The 19,672-nt window shown below is 50.6% G+C and overlaps 1 protein-coding gene across 9 annotated transcripts in view; it reads right to left on the reverse strand.

The window, feature by feature from the left end:
* SEPTIN9 (septin 9) overlaps positions 1 to 19,672 on the reverse strand; it is a 258,753-nt gene that overhangs the window by 16,161 nt on the left and 222,920 nt on the right. For all 9 annotated transcript variants that reach the window (XM_027834659.3, XM_043527816.1, XM_007072516.4 and 6 more), the window contains 4 exons: positions 17,752 to 17,943; positions 11,105 to 11,233; positions 10,640 to 10,721; positions 8,717 to 8,854 (listed from right to left, as the gene is read on the reverse strand). In XM_027834659.3, coding sequence (XP_027690460.1) covers positions 8,717 to 8,854; positions 10,640 to 10,721; positions 11,105 to 11,233; positions 17,752 to 17,943 — 541 coding nt within the window. The remainder of the gene's footprint in view (positions 1 to 8,716; positions 8,855 to 10,639; positions 10,722 to 11,104; positions 11,234 to 17,751; positions 17,944 to 19,672) is intronic.

Consider the following 19,672-nt stretch of genomic DNA (forward strand, 5'->3'; position numbering starts at 1 on the left):
GGAGACTGGCACCTCTGTACTCACAGAAGGAGACAATATTGGCAACTCAAAGCCTTTCACCTCCCAGGCAGGCAAGTCCACTTCCCGCTTGGGAGCCAGGCTAGCTAGCCACTGCCTTTCACAACTGGGATTGCCACAAAACTTTGTAGCAATCTCAGTTGTGAAAGGCAGGAGTTAGCTTTGAGTTGCGAACATTGTCTCATTCAGATGCCTTGTGGCCAGTGCAAGGCTAGAATTCCTTTTCTACATTCAGCTGGCCACAGTGCAGCTGTGGCCACAATGCATGGAGGACATGGAGAGATTCAACACAAGAGAGGTTGTGGTCTCTCTACTCCACAGAGAGCAGCGGGAGTGGGGCAAACACACCAAAAAGCCTAGAGATCACATCGTTAGCATTAGGGAGAGGAAGGTCCTAATACAAACTCTGCAGTCACAGATTGCCCTGAGCTCCAGGAAAGCAAGAAATTAGTTTGGCTTTGGAAAGGAAACCCCCCAAGGACACATCTGAGCAGACTGCTGTTGGAGAGTGCTGTTTAGAACTCTGCAGAATACATTTGCCAACCCCCCTGGGAAGCATCACTCTTATGTTTCTCTCCCCAAGGACTTCTTTCCCTCCTGTTCTCCTTGCAATTTTTCAAACAGCTTTTCCCCTTTAAAAGTCTCTCCCCCCGTCGACAGCATGTTCCTGCCTCTTTCATCAGCTTTTGTTTTAGGTGGAAGATGGGGATGTGTATGTGGCCAATGCAGATTGAGTCACAATCAGAAGTGCATTGGAATTTTAACTCTGATTTAAAAATTGGAGCCCAGTTATCAAGCCTGCCTTGGTCCACTGAGCTGTAGGGGGCCGGGGTGCCCTTTGTTACTCTAACAGCAGCGTGCCAAGCCACATCTAGCCCACATCCCCATCTGCACCCAGCTCCGACATCAGCCAGCTGCACAGCTTTGGATCTGCTGGCATCTACGCACCATGCTTAGCCCATCCCAGTGGGGTTTGGTGACTGGGCAACAGCAGTGCATCTCCTCTTGGTGCTGAGGTATTCTTAACGGCCAAGACCAGTCATGAAGTCTCCTATGTACAATATACGAGATTGTGCACACTTAATACTGGGGTGAGGAGGCAGAGGAGGTGCTCTTGAGTGAGCCCACACAGCTGCAAGATTACGATCATCTCCCTCCCCATAACACCAGCCCACTCTGATTCAGTCACTGATGCTTTTCCCTCTAGCTCAGCAGTGCAGCAATGCTCCTGTACAGCAATACCGGGCACTGCTATCTTTCGTACAAGCCCTAAAACAGAGGTCCCAATCCTTTCTGATCTTAAGGGTCTTACAGCATTAAGAGCCCCACACACCTTTCAATCTGTAGTGTCCTTCCAGTGACTGGTTTCCCCTCGATGCTCTAACTAGACAAACAACACAGCTGCAACACCAGCATCTCTCCAGAGAGAGGTACAGGCAGACTTGGGACATAGAGAGATACAGAAAAGCTGCTCCAAGTGGCAAGAGTTGCCCAGAAGGTGGCTCTTGCACTAACAATGGTGAGATGGTGTGAAAGACCAGAGGAGAGGCTGGAGGAGCAGAAATGCAAGCCAATAAGGCAGGCTGCACTGCTCCCAGCATTCACCCAGTGTGGTCTTTGAAAAGAAGGCCCTGAGTCTATCAGAAGATTTTTACCCCATCATAGCAGACGAATTCCAATTCAATCCCCCTGCACTGAAGTTTCAGTTCAATAGGGTATTCGTCTCCACTTCCTGCCCTACACAGATGCAACACTGCAGCAGAGGACTCCCTCCAGAAGTGGCTGCATTTCAGTGGTGGGCGTAAGAATTCTCATGCTGGTTGTAACACTCGTTGGGAGGAAAGGCATCTATGGGTCTAATTCTCTGCAGCTCCACTGAGCAGCGGATTTGGCCCATAGTGACCATTCTAAAACCCTATTAACTGAATCCACTGGCTGCGGCTTCTGCTCTCTCACAAGCTGGGGTGTGAACCTGTACGTCAGTGAGGAGGCTTTTGACTGAAGGGTCAGCAGCAGGACTCAGGGATGCAAACTCTTCTCTATTATCAGCCAGGTCCCCTGTCTGACCTCAGTAGACCTAGTGCATCCATGAAGCCGTAACCCCCCCCCCCCCCGCCAACTCCCCCACCTTCCCCCATAGTAAGACACTGTCAGAGGAGACCAAACAGAGTAAGCTTTGTGCACTGTGGGGCCCTGCGCTTTCCCAGAGTCCCCACGGCAGAGCTTCCTGGCATCTTGCTGAGCTCTTTCCTCTGACTGCTGGAGAACCGAGGTCAGCAGACTTTCCCAAACAGCAGTTCTTCCTACACCACTGCAGCGAGCAGCATTCCAGCTTCGAGGCTTGATACCAGGACAGGGCATGGGACAGCCAGGCTGGCTGCTGGGGATTTACACTTTGACACAGCTCCCTGTTAGTAGCAGAGCAAACAGGGCGAGCTCTGAGCCTAGAGGCAGCAGGGCCCAGTAATAAGACAGACGATCCAGGTCTTTTGAAGCCAAACCCCAGCTCTGCCACTGACACAATATACCGGTGTGTGGACCACGGTATAACCTCTGTCTCAGTCCCCTCACCTTTAATGTGGGGAACACTTCCCTCCCTCCCACACAGGGGAGGGAAAGCTTGATTGACTTGTTAGAAAGCTTGATTGGCTGCCTTTATAAAGTGCTTTGAAAATGCTATTACTCTCCTATCAAATGAAAGTCACAGGGATTAAACAAATAGAACTCTAGAGAAGTAACTGAACTTCACAGAGAGCAAATAATTTTTCTTTATGTTTTTTGGACCATCCTATACAATTTGCTACTACATTCTATTGGACAGTTTAAAAAGAACTCTATAGAAAAATACCATTTTCTATTCAGTTCCGTGGGACTTTCCCCAAAGGAGGCCCTTTAACTGGAAGTCTAGCCAGGAAAGCTCTAGCTCTAGACTAAGTTACAAATATTAAAGCAGATGAAAATTCATTGGCTCAATGCACCTGAGAAGTCACTAGCACTGGGAGCTGGCTTACGCACAAATTAACCCTTTCGTAGATATTACGTGCACTATAGACATGGCCACTGTAGTAGCAGTGGGAAGAGATGGCTTACTCTAGCATCAGGGAGTCCATCCCCAGCTCCCTATTGCAAGGAGCAAAGCAACTGATTCTGGAACCTAAGGAAGACCATTTTGGTTCTCCCATTAACTTTTTCATTGCTGAATAAAGCATGCAAGAAAAGATGGATGATCACAGTACAAAAACATGCAGAATCTCTTGTGATCAGTGTTGCGTTCCAGAATCATAAGCAGGCAGTGGGTGCAGTTCACAAGAGGCAATTGATTATATTTTAACTCTTTTCCAGTATGATCTCTGGAAGGCCAGGTCTGTGACTGAATATGTACAAGAGAAACTGCCTTTGCCTGACAGGCAAAGGGACCTCTAGGGAAAGAGGACAGGCCACAGCTGAGTGGAACTGTGGTGGGGGATTGTTCCACCGAACTGAAATATACACACTGGGTGGCTATAAAACCTTGTCCTTCCTTTTTGTTCAGTGACCACTATTCAGCCCCACAAAGTTTGGGGGTGGGGGAGGGAATGGAGTATTACTGCTGGGGTTGTGTATGGCCCCTCCAAGTTATCTACACCTGGGCTCGCTAGCATAGGTGGGATCGGGCAGGAAAATTCCCTCTAAGCTGCGCGGCCACGCAGCAGGCTACCAAGGGCCGCGCAGCCACAGGGGCCTGGAGAGGACAGAGGTAGGGGTGGGCGGGGAACAAGTTGGGGCATACAGGGCTGTGGCAGGGAGAAGCACCTCTCCCCCAGCCCCGGAGTTGCCATGGTGAAAGAGGGCTGGGGGTAGTCCTCTCTCCCCGCCTCAGCCCTGTGGCAGCCTGTACCCCAAACCCCTCATCCCCTACTAGAGCCCTCACCTCCCCGCACCCCAACTCTCTGCCTTAGCCCTGAGCCCCCTCCCACACCCCAAACCTCTCATCCCCGGCCCCACCCCAGAGCCTGCATCCCCAGCCCTGAGCTTCCTCCCCACTTCGAATCCCTCTGCCCTACCCTGCCACACATCACCTCCATACTGGTGCACATAAAATTCATTCCGCACATGGATGTAAACAATTAGAAGGAACACTGTAGGGCAGACTCGGCTCTTGCTTGTTCCCTTAAAACGCAGTTAAGGAATAAAAGCTGCTGAGAATACGGAACACAGAATATACCCTGTCAGTGGCGTCCCAGATCTAACGAGCAGCAAGGAATAAAATCTTCTGATTTGTACACTGAGCAAAACACCCGTGCGGAGTCACACAGGGCTCCCCCCCACCACCGCCAGAAAGGGTGCCTCTGCACAGAAGCTGGGAGGGTGCTTCCCGGCACAGGCAGACAGACGCATGCCCGCTCTGCTCGAGCTAGTGTGCTACAAATAGCAACATGGCTGCTGTGGCATGGGCAGTGGCTTGGGCTAGACGCCTGAGCACAATCCCACCCCGTGGGGACATACTCGGGCAAGTCACTAGCAGAGCTAGTGTGGGTCTGCCTACGCATGCAGGAAGCAAGCTACATGTAGACATATCTAAGTGCGCAACAGGAAACTGCTGAGGCACAAACCAGAACTGAATCTAGCTCCCTCTCTAACAGCAGGGACACTAACAGGAGAGGAAACTGGACGGTGTCAGTACAGTCAGAAGCAGCGACTCCAACACACACGGGCTGCACAGCCGGTGAGTGAGAAAGTGCCGTATTTCACAGCCACTTTTCAGAGTCAAGCCATGCCTTCCAGACATCATGCAGAGCCTGCTGTGGAATTTATTGGGTGGTAAGTAGTTGGGGCTTTGTGTCCATGGACAAAAGCCCCTGCCAGCATGTTACTTAGTCTTTGCAAACATCATTTTACCGGGGCCTTATGAGGAGGGCAGGGCACGCACTAGATTAGTTTCCTCTGCCCTGGACTCCTGACTGATGGGAGACAGAGCTGAGGATGTGTCGTTAGGAGATGGAAAAGGCATCAGCTGATTCACTCTTGGGTTCCACTCTACGGGAGGAATAGACAAACCTTTTACTCAACGTCTACAGCAGAGTCTGAAATGGAAGCAAGCAGTCTACCGGGTGAGGGCTATCATGGGATAGGACATCTCTGGCTCACAGACTAGAGTGCTATATTCAGCAGTCTCGTAAAAGTCACTCAGGGATTCACCAGTCTCGGTGGGTTCTGAACGTATGTTAAATGTTTATGACAATGACAAAAAGAACGGCTCCAGAGGATCAGGTATTAATCCAAATGCAACTGGCACAGAAAGCAGAACCAACTCCAAGCCAGTCCCCATCTCCACAAGGCACTGCAGGTTAAACTAACCCCCTGCACACTGCTGGCTGCGGAAGCAGTCACATGCTGCCAAAGGGGTGCTAGGAGTCCTTGCTGTGCAGTTTGGGAAGGGAGGAAAAGAGTAATGCTCTGCCCTTGAGTCATCAGGTCTGGAAAGCAGCAGGGCCGCTGCATCATTCCCCATCGTCAATGAAGGGGCAGAAGGCCCCTGAAAAGGACAATCTGAACAGTGGAGGACACTTGAGAATGACATGGGGATTAATTCCGCTACCACATTTTCTGTAACCGGTGCAAACGATTGACAGTAGTAAGATGCGTCCGTGAGAACGGGGAGAGGGAGCTGGCTGCCAAGAAAAACTGTGATCCAAATTAAAAAGCAGGTTATGCAGGCAGAAGCATCCCAACAGGTTGAACCACCACATCCAGAGAGTTATCCCTTCTGGGGACACCTCTGGTGAGCATCATAAGAATGGCCATAGTGGGTCAGACCAATGGTCCATCTAGCCCAGTATCCTGTCTTCTGATAGTGGCCAATGCCAGGTGCTTCAGAGGGAATGAACAGAACAGGAATCATCAAGTGATCCGTCCCATTGGGATTTGTGTGATGTTGCCCCCAGTGGGGATCCACAGAGTGCAAAGGAATACCTGTCATTACCCGCTAAGGTGGCTCAAGTGATAGAGGCCTGAGGTTTGAGAGCAGAAGCACCAGGGTTCTAGTCCCAGTTCCCTCCACTTGTGGCATATTCAAGACAGCGGTAGTGTAACAGTGACAGACCCTGGTCATCGGCGGGCCGGATCGAACCTGGAACTCTGGAGCGAAACGCATGAGTCTCTACTATATGAGCTAAAAGCCACACGGCTTTTAGCTAAAGCTGCAGAGCAGACTCGTTAATCGCTCTCTCAGCGGTCTCGGTGCCACTAGATGGGACAGAACACCATATCTAGAAGGTGTGTGGGTTACACTAGCATCTGCAGCTCACAGCTGTGTTAGAGATGCACAAAACCAGCATGAAGGGATGTGCCTTGCTTACATAAAACTATGGGAAGATGCCTCCCAGCTCACCACTCTCTGAAAAGGTTTATGGTCATTTCAAACAATACTCCACTCGACAGTGGGAAGAGAGAGTCTACCCCGTGCTAGCCCATAATCTCTGAGCATGGGGCAACTCATTAGGAGAGCAGGGGAGATTATGAAGGGCAGGAGGAAAGTGCCAATGGCAATAAGAAATTAGATGTGAAACTAACCAGAGAGTGGCATCAGGCACTCAAATGGCACACGTTACAACTCCGAGAGAGCCAGCATTTCCCATCCACTCCCCAGTCCCATTAAAGGTCTTCCCTCCCCCCGAGCTGTAGTCTATGGCCTCAGTGCGTCCTGCTGTTCCCCGGCATATATGCATCCTCTGTCGGGAGGCGAAAGTCAGGAGCCAGATGTCCTCTTTGACACCTGGGCAGGAAACCGTGGCCCTAGGAGAAGCAACCTGAGACGGCAGCCAAGCGAGCGGGTTCTAACCCCCAGCTGGGGTATCAGGCTACACGCAGCCAAAGGCTATTGCAGGGGAAGGAGCCTGTTGCGTGCAGCGTGGTAATGAAGCCTCTCGAACTGCAGGGCCATTTTCTTATATTGGAAACACATGTTCTTTGGAGAGAGAGGGGAGAGGGAGGGAGGAAGAGGCGGAGGGGGGAGGAAGCAGAGAATCAGACTTCCATGCAAACACTGCTACCCTGGGAGCAGCCGGGTGAGAGAAACCAGAACATGCCATTAGAGAGGCACAGGCAGAGGGATGAGCGCCTAACATGTCAGTGCCCTCCCCCACACACACGACGGCCACACACAGAATGACGGCGCTTTCCCAGGGATGGGGGAGTGGGCTGTGGAATGGGTCATTTGCTCCACCTCAAGAGTTGCATTAGCAAACTCCTGCTGCTGGATGCACGGCCAGGTCAGTGGCACAGCCATAGTGCTAAGGGTTCAAGGGCATGCACGTGGTCACCCCTTCTAAAGCTCCAGTGCTCCTTGCACACAAGCAGAGGGCTCAGAGCCTCCTTTTCTTCCTCTGCTGAAGAGTGGGATTTGCAAGGTCACCAGACCTAGAGTCTTCTCTAGAAAAGGTCTGATCATCCCGAGGCAGACAACTCCATTGGCTCCCTCTGCCCCTAACAGAAGGCTACAACAGACAAAGACTCCAAGCTCACAGCCCAATCAGACAATCCAAGGACCCCAGGGTCTTTGCAAACTGCACGTATGCAACCACTTCTGCTCTATGCTAATGTATGTGCAGGGCCGTTCACATTGACAAGGAATTTGCTCTCTAAAGCCAATGGAGAAGGGCACTCTAAGGTCTTGTCTACATGGGAAAGTTTCGTCAGTTACACAAGTATAGTTATACCTGTCTAACTTTCCACGCCGGGACAATTACTCTAGTCGAAGAGTGCCTTTTTTTTTTTTTGGTTGAGTTGAAGCCCCTTCCCAAGTGACATATGTGAAACCAAAATAAGTGACTCATATCCAAACAAGAGTGTCCACACAGGGGGTTAGACTAGTATAACTATATAGGTTTAAGTTCATACCTTGTTTATACAGAAGACAAGGCCAGATCTCGAGCGAAGGAATCGCCACAAACCAAATGAAAATTCTAGGTCCCGACACTTGGACACTTGCTTTTTAAAGGTGCCAAGGACAGAAATGAGGCTACATATGAAACAGGCCATGATCACTTCCAGGCTAAAAGCTCTATTTCTAAATACCCCCTTCAGGCTCAGTACCAACTTGTTCCATCTGCTCTATACTGCTCGGACAACTGGAGCCTTGCTTAACAACCACGGACAGCATGGTAGGGAGGCACTTTAAACGTTGGCAAGCACATTACCATCAGATTCTAGCCACTACTCACAAGGACTCTTGGGATTTTGGCTAACTGTTTGATTGGTCCTTGGGGGGGAAAAAAAAAATGAAGTGATGCCTGCATATTTGTTCTACCTGTGCCTGGCTAGGACTGCTTTGTGTTAATACTAACAGCTATAGATGGGGAAGGAGCTAGCTATAAGCATTAGGAATTACAGCATTGATATGTTACTTGTGTGGGATTGTACATAGAGCACCTAGCAGTCAATGTGTGCATGCTTCAACGTACAGGAAGTGACCAGAACCTGGCTAAACAGGATGTAGTATTTGCACTAAAGATGACTGACTGGAAAAAGTTATTGTAAGGTCACACAAACCAGAGCGATTTTGAATTTCTTAGCAACTTCTGGGGAAGACTAAAGACAGAGACAGCTAGCACCAGAGAGACAAGTAGGTTCAATCTTGATCATAACCCCACACCCACAAACACATACACACGCCATCCTCAGTAGGAAAGATCATTCTCCCAACGAGGCGGATACATACGCATGGCCGGTGGCTGGGATGAAGTATATACAGCAGTGCACCCTGGTGTCTGGGATCCGCCTCTTCCGGTTAACATTGAGCTCCTCCTGCAAGTACTTCTCGTACTGGTCATTGATGAACTTCATGATGGGCTGCCAGCTATGCAGAAAGACATACACACAGGTGAGACAGGACTCATGCAGGGACTCTAAAACCACCCACAGGCTACCCTCTGGACTGGATTCTGAAAGGGGGAGTCATTGGGAGTGGACGGTGCTCAGCATCTTGCAGAATTGGGCCCCCAATTTCATACCACAGCTGCAGGCAGCTAAGTAAAGAATCCCCCAAGTCCTGTGTGAATGGCAAATCTTGTTTTTTCACCTTTCTAAAGCCAAGTTTTCTGGGAATCCTCCCAGTCCTGGCACTCAACAAGGGGAACAACTAGGATGTATGGCCGCAGGAGAGCTCAGCTTCTTGGCTGTGAGCTCTGCCTCTAGCACTAGGAGGCAGTGCAGAGCCTGCAACCACTTCACGTGGATAACTGGGCTCCACCATCCAAATGCGAGACTCTCACAATGGTAAGCAGGCTTTGTAAGTGTTAGCGCCCATAGTAGCCCCTTTACTGCCGCAGGAATGGGCATCCTGTGACCAACTAGGCTCTGACCCATTTCAGAACAGAAATATTAGTGAACAGCACCAGGAGTGTCAAATAAGCCCTGGAAAGCCTGGCCGCTTAGCCCTGCCATCTTCTTGCTCTTCCCCATCCACCCCAGGATCGCAGCCATAACCCTTCACCAGGTGTCACTTCTGAGAAAGGCAGCAGAGCAGTTAGCCATTGACTGCCCGGACTGTGGGAGACCTGCAGTGCCCCAGAAAGCTTAACAGAGCTTGTAGTGCTTTCCTAGACATTGTATTTAGAGAGAGGTTGCGGGGCAGCGGAGTGGGCTTTAAAAAAAAAAAAAAAAAAAAAAAAAGAGAGAAACATGCTTGTGTGTCCTCCCCCACAGACATTGGTCACTCAAATTTGTCTGTATGCTTCCAGCGTTATCCTCATCCCCACATAACCACATAGCGTGTGGGTGTGTGTGTGTGTGTGGGGGGGGGGGATGTACAGATATTGATAATTATTTTGGCACTCACATATCCCCACAAGTGGGACACATGGACGTTCAGAGGCGGTGGCTGCCCCAAGGACTTTCCCCACAACTGCTAACTCTCCAGCAGATGCAGAAAGGGCTAGGTGATCAGTTGTGTCAGCATGATGGGGATGCTGGGGCTGAGGAGACGGGTGGCCTCCTTAGCAGTGGCAGTAAGGTGCTCTATAACAGCTGCTGATGGAACTGCCTGGCCATTTCCCGGGAAGTCTAGGGCAGAGTCTGGCCTTTGGCCTGCTGAGAACAGCGCAACATAGCGCTCTGCCCCATGGCCCTGAGACGTGTGGGGGTGTGGAAGGGTTGTAACTAACCACCAGTGGGTCATAGCTGTCCCCATGCCATCTCCACACCATTTGGCCAGGTTCTTTGCCCAAAGAGCAGGATTCCTCGGCCTTTTTTGGCACCTGCCCTGTCCATGAAGCGACACTCTGGGGTGGTTGGGCTCCACCCCCTGGCAGAGAGAATGCTGACTAACCCCAGCCCTTTGCACTGGAGCCTGCTGGGGAAGGAAGCTGGCAGGATTATCTGGTTTCCCTTTGCAGCTCACCAGCCCAGCTGTTCAGCATCTCCAGCCTCCCTCCCCGCCCCTCAACAACCAAGCTGGGCAGAATGAGAGCCACAAGGGATCCGCATCTTTGCAATGCGCCCCGGCCCATTCCATGCCCCGGGCCAAAGGAAGGGTGGTGTAAAGTGAGCCCCCACCCTCATAGGTGGTCTGCATGACAGAAGGCCTATGCCAGCACAGCCCGGGGCCATTCGGCTGCAGTGTTCCCCTCTCCCGGCTCCTCACCAGTTCTCATTGTTGATGTGGTCTCCAAACCCTGGGGTGTCGATGACAGTCAGCTTCATACGGACACCTTTCTCCTCAATATCTGAAACAGAAATGTCCAAGGGATGGTGTAGGCAGCAAGCAGAGACAGGCCCAGGGTGCAGCCTTGCCCTACTACCAGAGATCTCTCCAAGCGGCTGCTCTCTTGGTACCTGCAGCCCTCCAAAGATACAGCATCCTATTACATCAGTGGCATTTCAACTGCATTATAAAGAAGACACTATGCAGCTCGGCTCTCTCAATAGACCATATAACTCCTCCCCCTGCGAAGCACGATACACAACCAGCAATTTCAAATTATTGTGTTCTGGCATAAAGGGGTCTAGGCTGGTGGATACAGAGAAGATGCTCTGGCTTCTCTTGGCCTAGGAGGCACCCCCAGAGCTCTGTCACCCCGCAAGGTGCATGTATGCCCAAGAGACTCACCATGAGTGATCGACTTTATTTCAATGGTTTTGGGAATCCGCTCTTCAGAAGCTGGCTGAACGGATTTCCGGCTGACTTTGGATTTGAAGAGGGTGTTGATTAACGTGGACTTCCCCAAGCCACTCTGACCTGGAGGACAGGGAGAGTCAGAATCAGAGTTAGAATTGTCTCCATTTCACCTTTATGGGAATTCCCCGTCCCCACCATGCATCAAGAACACATTCTGCTAACTAGGGTGGAGCCAACTCCGCAGGCAGCGGCCTTGCACATACCTACAGTTTCTTTGCAGAATTTAACAGTATTTCCCAGACCCTCTGGGATATTTCTTCACACCAGCAGATGGCTGCATATTGGCTTGGGTACACATGGGCCGGAGCCAACGTTTCAGACCGGCTCATGCTTTGTGCCCCCTGCTGGCTGACATAGCAAAGTGGTTCCTGTAGCTCATTCAGCCCAGGTCTGTTCTCCTGCTCATGCCGCATGTTAGTCAAGTGACCTCAGCACGTGGGTGTGGATCACTGGAACTTTGGCTCCCTCTTTGAAAGTGAAAGCATCCTTGGTAATGAGGCAACACACTCAGTGGAAACAGCTCCCTCCTGCAATCAATACAGTTCTCTGCCCCCTGTCCCTGTTCAGGGTGGAACACAAAACCCGTGTGTTTGAAGACATTGCCCGGAGATGTGGGATGGAAAGCGCAGGGATCTGGCACCCCGTAGAGTGAAGTCAGACAAGTGACTCCAATATGGAACAAGATCTCACTTGGTTGAAGACGCGCTAGAGAGAAAACACGGCCCATTTGGGCACAACTAGACAAACTCATTGGGGAGCATGTGAATAGCTAGTTTGTCAGTTCGCTAAACAGCAGCTCACACGACCCGTAAGGGCAGAGATACACATAGCACAGAAGGGCTAATGTTTACAGAACCCCTTTATTAACCTTAACTGAGCCAACACAGAGGCCACACAGTCATCTTGAATTATTTATTTGCCCCCTGTAAGGCTGCAATAACCATTTCCCTCCTTAACAAGAGGATGGGAAGCAGACAAGCTCTCCCTCCGCCATGACCCCTTCAGTAAAGATTTTCTTAAAGGGACTTACAGATTGAAATGGCCCACTGGAGGGCTCACTTACAGGCTTCCTTCACTGTCTGTCCCACATGAATTCCATTCCTTGCAAGGCTCCTTCTACCTTTATCTCAGCCGATATTAAAGAGGACACTCTAAACTGTATCTTATGTTTTTGATCATCCACCACGACAGACAGCTTCCCCCAAGCTCTTCAATAAATCCCGCAGGGGATAGATACTAATGATCCAGGACTAGGCTAAAAACAAAACCTGATGGTTTATGGCTGAGATCACAAAGGGGAATAAATCAGGTTTGGGGATAGATTGGTTCTTTCAGCTAAACTAATGAAGCATCGGCTCTGGCCCCAGAAATCAGTCACATTTAACAGGACCAGAGGTTCTCTTAAGGGCCAGATTTGGGCAGCGCATGGCAGCTTGGGCTAAATCCATCTCTGTTGTTTAGATCAATGTTCCAGGAAAAATAGCACAATGCTAGTGCTAGAATATTCCTAGGAAAAATACTGTCAGACAGGCTTCAGCTACCGAGCGGGGCCACTAGCTTCTAACTAAATTTGCAAAAGCACTTCAGAGCAAGCTTAGTCCCAGCCTCTGCCCCACACCCAACCTCCACCTCCATGCCCACCCTTCTAGGACCGAGAAGATCAAAATACCCCCTTCCCCATCTCCCCAAGCATCCAAAAGCTTCTGCACTGGTTTGCTCTCCCATAGTCTCTCCCCACCTGCTTTTAGCAATGCCAACAGGAGGAAGTCTTGTTTTTGTCAGTAGGCAGAGAAGCTATGGGTGCAAAAGAAACACAGGGCAAATTCAGTTCAAGTGTTTTGCCCTTTGCAGAGTTTCATCAAGCAACAGAAGGGTTAATGCCTGAAGTGTAAACAAAATAGGCTAATCTAGGTATTCTATTTGTGATCTTGTTAGTTTTTCCCATATACTTCTAATTAAGATGTGATATATTGTTGCAACCTGTGCTAGTCTGTTCCTGCATCTAACGCTGTTTAATTAGCTGGAGTGAAAAACACTAAAGAGCAGAGCAGCTCCTGGGAGTGGGTAGCAGAGACGGAGGTTGGAATGCGAAGCTTTTTGGCCATCTCTGGTCAGTACATACTATGCGGATTTTGTTCAGGAAAGTAGTTACTTTGCAACTTCTCAACATCTCAGAGTAAGGAGCCACTTTTTCCATAGTCCTTTTCCTGGCTGTAACCACACCTTAGCGGCAGGGATTAGGGGACTAAAGTAGTTCTGGGAAATCCAGACTGACCCACAAGTTAAACACTTCCAGGAATCTGATTGAAGCTCTCCACAGTATTGTTGAGGACATTAGTAGTGCTCATGGTGGCAAAGATCCCCAGAGAGATTTGCTCTACAGAAAGGATGGTCCTGTGTTGAGTGCACTACACTGGGTCACAGGACACCTGGGTTCAACTGCCAGCACCACCACAGGCTTCCTGTGTAATTCTGGGCAAGTCACTTAACTTCACTGCCCCTTGCTTCCCCAACTGTAAAACGAGGATAGTAGTACCTGTCTTTGCAAGTGCTCAAATGCCAGAGTGGGGGGCCATATTATACCTAGATAAATGTCTGGGCAATACAGCGGGGTGTTGTCTGGCTCTTTGTGGGGCTGCCCAGCTGAGCACTAATGAAGAAAGGCAGAGGACGGACCAAGAAAGAGCTGACTGGAAAGAACGTGGCCAGGGAAGGCGTGCTTCTCTACAGCTCCTGTAAGCAAGTTGCCTGGGAAGTTGCTTTCCAATAGAGGTTCATTGGGTGCTCTGCACTGCCACATGACTAGGCTAACCCTGAGGATCCCACTCAGCTGCATTCAAATGGACTCCACAGAGCGCATGCTTTAGACTAGGCCCATCGGGAAGAAGGACTGAAACTGCTTGGCTACTCCTCATTTCTCCCTTCTGTCTGCCTGAACCAGAGACCTGTGGGTGGCTTCCAGACAGTTTTAGGAACATGGCAAGACTCCCAGATTCAGCAAGAGCGAGAGACAGACAGACAGACAGACAGACAACCCCCAAGTAATACCGCAGTTCTGTGGGAGCCCTGAAATAAGCAGCTGCCCCATCCCCTTGCCCTTATCTGTACAGGTTCAGGAAGCCTGTTGTCTCCCAACTTGGCATGGTATTTAGTCAGGCAGGAGAGAATGAGGGGATAATGGGAGATCCCATCCTGGGGCCTCAGACTTAGACCTGTAGGGCTAGAAGGGACTTTGAGAAGCCATCTAGTCCAGCCCCCTGTCCTAAGGCAGGACCAGGTAATCCTATCCCATCTCCGACAGGTGGTTGTCCAACCTGTCCTTATAAAGCTCAGTGATCCATTGCAAGGGTCACCCTCCCATTCACATGCACTGAGCACCCCTCGCCCGCTCTGTCGCATACCCTGTGTTTTCCTGTGATAGGCAGAGAGTTTCAGCACTTGTTTAGGCTGCCACGAATTCCCTGGCCTGTGAATACTCAGCCGGGAGCTTGCCAAGGAAAGAACAGAGTTTTCCAGCCACTGTGAGGTATGGGCTTCCATACCATACACGGCATTCTGCCAAGGCAAGTCCGGGCCCCTCTTACAAGTCTCCCATCACCACCAGAACTGCAGAAGGAAGAGGTGCCTTCCCACTGCAGCCTGCCCTCGGATGGCAAGAGGAGAGTTGTGGCTCCTAGGCATCACAGGGCAACACCCCTAAGCTGTGAACTCAGGGTATCCCAGGACAGGGCAGAAGCAAGTCCAGCTCTGCCAGGGGCCTAGGGTCTCAATTCATGCAACTTCGGATCTCATGAAGAATCTTGATCTTTGGGGGACAGAAAGTCTGCTGAAATTGCAGCTGATTTGGGGAGAAGCTATTGTAACCCGCAAAGCCGGCTCAGGCTCACCAGTCTCAGTGACTCTGACCCAAGTTCCGGGTTTGTTGTGAGCCAGGCCTGGTTTTGGGCTCGCTGCACAGCTCTTTGGGGCTAACCAGGGTAACCAGCAAGGAGGCGCCAGCTGTCCAGGTACAGGTAAGGGATGAGGGCAAAGAGAGCAAGAGAGCTACATGTCAGGGGGCTGTAAAGCCAGGTGCAGAATCAGGCTCCCAGGGGAGCGGATGTCAGAGGAAAGTGACAGTGCCAGCACACACTGCAGGTTAGGCCAAAACTACTCCAGTCGTCTTTGACCCCCAGACTTTCTTTCTGTACTTTGCCAGCCCAGGATAAACAGTGCTTGGCACCCTCCTCCATCAGGGAGAGCAGATATTGTTCCACTCCATCCCCACCAGCAGGAGGCACTGAGGGAGAGAGGAAAAAAACAAAACAAAAACACATGCCAGAGGCCTTGCGCTCCAAGCAGACTCGGTGTTGTGTTCTCTTCCCCTTGTACCCTGCCACAGGTCGGTCACCTGAGAAACTGCTTACCTACAGCTGACTGGCCAAGTCCTGCTTACAGTTGCTCAAGAGGAACTGAGGACAAGCTGCTTTGCAAGCCCTTATTCCTGGGGATTATGCAGGAGTCAAGTGTAGGGTGATCATATTTCCCTAACTGAAAACATTGGGTGTAGCTGTGGGGGGCTGGCCCGAGCCCTGCCTGGCATTGCCCCCCACCCGAGCTGTCATCAGGGGCATCATGACTTTTTTTGGCAAAACTGGGCATTTCTCCCGTTTGCTCTTACCTGAACATTCCTCTGCACTTCCCCTAGGGCAAAAGCAAATGGGAGAAATGCCCAGTTTTGCCAGGCGTCCAGGACAAAGTTTCAAAAAGGGGTCTGTCCTGGCCAAAACGGGACATATGCTCACCCTAGTCAAATGGGTTCTGACTTCCAGATCCCAGGTGGAGTTTCACGGGTCCAGGCAAACCACCTTGAACTTTGCAAGCTGAGCAGCTTAGATCTGGGTACCACTGCAAAGCACGGAGCATCGATGACAGTTTTACAGGTAGCGCAGGGAGCACAAATAGCACTAGCCGTGCTCATTTCTTTTATAGACAGATGCTTCTTCAGAGGTTGCTCCTCTGTAAAGCCTCCCCCTTAATAACCAAACCTACAGATCCATGTGCTCAGATTTCAATTGCTATCTGCTGAGGCAGACAGTTTTAGCCTGAGGCAAGTTTCGGCAGAGCCAAGCTGTAAACCTCTTAAATTAGAGGCTTATAAAAGGGAAACTTAGATAACCACAGCAGTAAAACTTCAGCTAGAGCAGCAGTAAGGAAACCTGTGGCCTCCAAGTGAGGGCAGGTGGGTTGTGGTGGTGGGGATTGCCGGGGACCGAAGGAAGACTCTAGTTCCTTGTCCTTTATCCACTGCAGCCTCAAAGGGATAACAAGAGCTCAAGAACGTCTATCGGTGTATCGGGTTTTGGCACCAAGCTCACCATTCACAAGGGAAGAGGGAAAAGCAAAGCTCCACCCCATTCCCCACATACCACAAACACCAGGGATGCTATAATCCCAGTGTACATTGCACCAGGGTAAGCTTTTATATGCTGCAGGCCACTCAGACTGGCAAATGGTCCAGCCAGAGGAGCCTCAAAATGAGGCCAGCCCCATTGGGGTCCTTTAATTACATCAGCGAATCTTCGGTGTTATTTCCTCCCCTGCTTATAAAGCTGCTGCACCCCCAGTCCAGCTCTGAGGGCCAAGTGGTTTGTGCCTCACCCAAGCAGCAATGGAAAGGGGAAGGCAACCAGGACGCAAAGCGACAGCCCCTCTTCTTCATCATAACACATCGAGAATTCAGCTGCAGGGGAGTAGAGACCTGGGGCCACGCTGTGCCATGCTGCACAGGCCTTGCTTACACCCCAGCAACTACCCTGATAATGGTGTCCGTTTCCAACCCACGTCCTGCACACCCCTCTTCATCTCCAGCCTCGTACACCCCACCTGTAAACTGAACTCCTCCCCGTCCCCAGGCCTTTCAGGAAAAGAGCCCAACAGAGCCCTGCTCTGAGGCCTTGTTTCACAAGCAGCACCATCTCACACAGCGCTTGGTATCCCCAGGTAAATGCAGCAGATCTGGGGAAACTGTCCGTACAGCTTGGGCAGAATCACTGCTTACTTCTTGTTTATCTGTAGTACAGTAAAACCTAGAGGCCCCAATCGAAAACCAGGCCCCATTATGCTAGGAGCTGTACATACTCACAGGAAGAGGTTGAAATCATGCAGTTACTCCTGGCCCCCCACTTATACCATCAAACCACTGCACTGGGGACTAAACAGGAAGAGAGAGGAGAAAGACTCCTTGGTCCATGGCCCAAGTGGGGGCACTACACGTGGTAGCACTGAGGTCTAGCCGTGGAGAGCCCCCACTAGATTTAAGGGCGCACAAACTCTTAAATGCTAAACAATGTGCCTGGCAACACTGATCCCAACCAACTCTGTGCTTTAACAACCGATAGCAGGCCAGGCCCCTTAAAGTAGAAGGGAGTTTGCTGACTCCGAATGCAAGAATCCCAGCATTAAATCTTGGAAGCTGCTCCTATAGAAGCTACAGGGAGAATAATCTTGCCAAGGAGCTATAAAATAAACAGCTTGTCCTCCACCAAGCACAGCACAGCCGGTGTCTCCTGGGAGAGCAGCGTCTGACGGGAACTCACCGACTACCATGATATTGAACTCAAATCCCTGCTTCATGGCTTTCCTTCTCATCTGCTCGAGGATGGCGTCGATCCCGACGTAGCTGAAGTCGGGAGCTGGCTTTTCGGGCCGTGGCGGTGCCGCCTGCTTGAGGCCAGCATCTCTGGGGGTGTCCGTCATGCTTGGCGTGTAACTGGGAACTGCCTCTGGACCTGTGGAAGTGAAGGAAGAGCAGTGAGGAACTCTGGGAAGTAAATGCTGATGCAGAGCAACGGGAGAGGATGGCAACAAACACCCTCTTGCCCTGTAGCTTGGAAGCTGAGAGACACCCTGAGCATGAGTGCCAATGACTAACCTAGCCAAGCAAGTGAAGGGGACAGACGGGTTAAAAACGGATAATGCATCACAGACGGTGCTTCCTTGGAGTGCAGTTAGCTTGGTTTACCATTCACTGCACCCAACTATGGGTCTAGGAACATTACAAAGCTTATTTAAAGCAATTTAAAATGGAATATTAGGTTGTCCAACAAGGCCCATACCAGAGACCCCTCCTGCAATATCCTCCCAACCCCCACCCATTCCCCTCCCACACCCATGCACAAGAGCTGCCTGGTAGAACAGGCTGCTCTTGCATCATATCCCAAAGATCATCAGAAATCTGATGATGCAAATCAATCACAGCAAGGAGGGAGGCGAATTCCAGAGCCAAGGAACCTTCCTGTAAGTGTCATAGTCATAATATTTAGTCAGACTGATGAAGTCTTAGTGAGATGAGATCTCAGCACAGACCCTGCTACTAAGGGCCTGTCTACATGGGGAAATTTACTGACTCAGCCGTAGTGGTAGTATTATACCACACTTACAGTTTTGCTTCAGCTGCTTCCAAAGGACAAAAGCTAGGCTGAAAAGAGGCCACTCTAAATCCTGAAAGAGTGTCCACACAAAGTGGGGTGGGGGTGTTGGTTTACACTGCATAGTTGCAGAGATAATTATACTGGTGTAGTTCTGCTGGTAAATTTCCCTGTGTAGACAACCCCCTACTTGATGTTCATAAATGGGACAGTATTGCCTGGTTTGAGAGACCGTTGTTGCGTTTGTGGATTAGCAGAGGGAGAATTCGTAAAGTTCCACTGTATTGTCACTATTAAGAGTCTGTGGAGGCGGGGGGAGGAAGTGGCGTGTGGGTATCAAAAGATTCAATTACTTGATTTAGAAAGAAAAAAAAAAGTGCCTTGTAACCAGCCACTCCCACACCCACATGTTAACAGAGCTGCAGGTTCATGCTACCTGTAAGGAAACACTGCAACTGTAAGCTGCTAAAGGGCAATTACAAAATGCACCAGTGTAAACCTTGATTGTGCCCCACTTTGTTTGGAAGTGGCTTGATCAGGGAAACCCTGTAAATTAAAAGGGGGAATATCTAAACTGCATCTCCAACCCACACGTGACAACTCTGCTCTGTGGATCAGTGTGTTATTTCTGGGGCTCCCAAACTAAAGTAGCTCATGAATTCATCCTTTCCAGAAGGAACCAGGGCCTGCAATGACAGCCAAAGTTGTTCAGTTTTTAGAGAAAAACTCCAGTAGAAGCCAAAAAGCTGCCACCTTATAAGATGTTCAACCCCCTCCCCATCAGCCTGGGTCTTGGGAGCTGCAGCCTAGGTCAGCGTTTCTCAAATGCAGCCACCAGGGATTTTTCTTGTGGCCACAGCCTCCTGGGCAGTGATTGGGGGGAGCGGGGGGGTGGTGTGGACAGAGCAGCAACCCCTCCCCAGGGGCCACCAGCAGTGATTGGACCCTGCCCTCCTCTGGAGACACACAAGCTGGAGGAGCAGGCAGCCAGTGAGTTCCCCAACTTCCTGGAGTAGGGGGGTTGGGCTTCAGCCCTGGGGTGGCAGGTGGAAGGCTCCAGCTAAGGGGGTTTGGGCTCCACCCCCAGGCT

The sequence above is a fragment of the Chelonia mydas genome, chromosome 14 (genome assembly GCF_015237465.2).
Source record: "Chelonia mydas isolate rCheMyd1 chromosome 14, rCheMyd1.pri.v2, whole genome shotgun sequence".
NCBI lineage: Eukaryota > Metazoa > Chordata > Testudines > Cheloniidae > Chelonia > Chelonia mydas.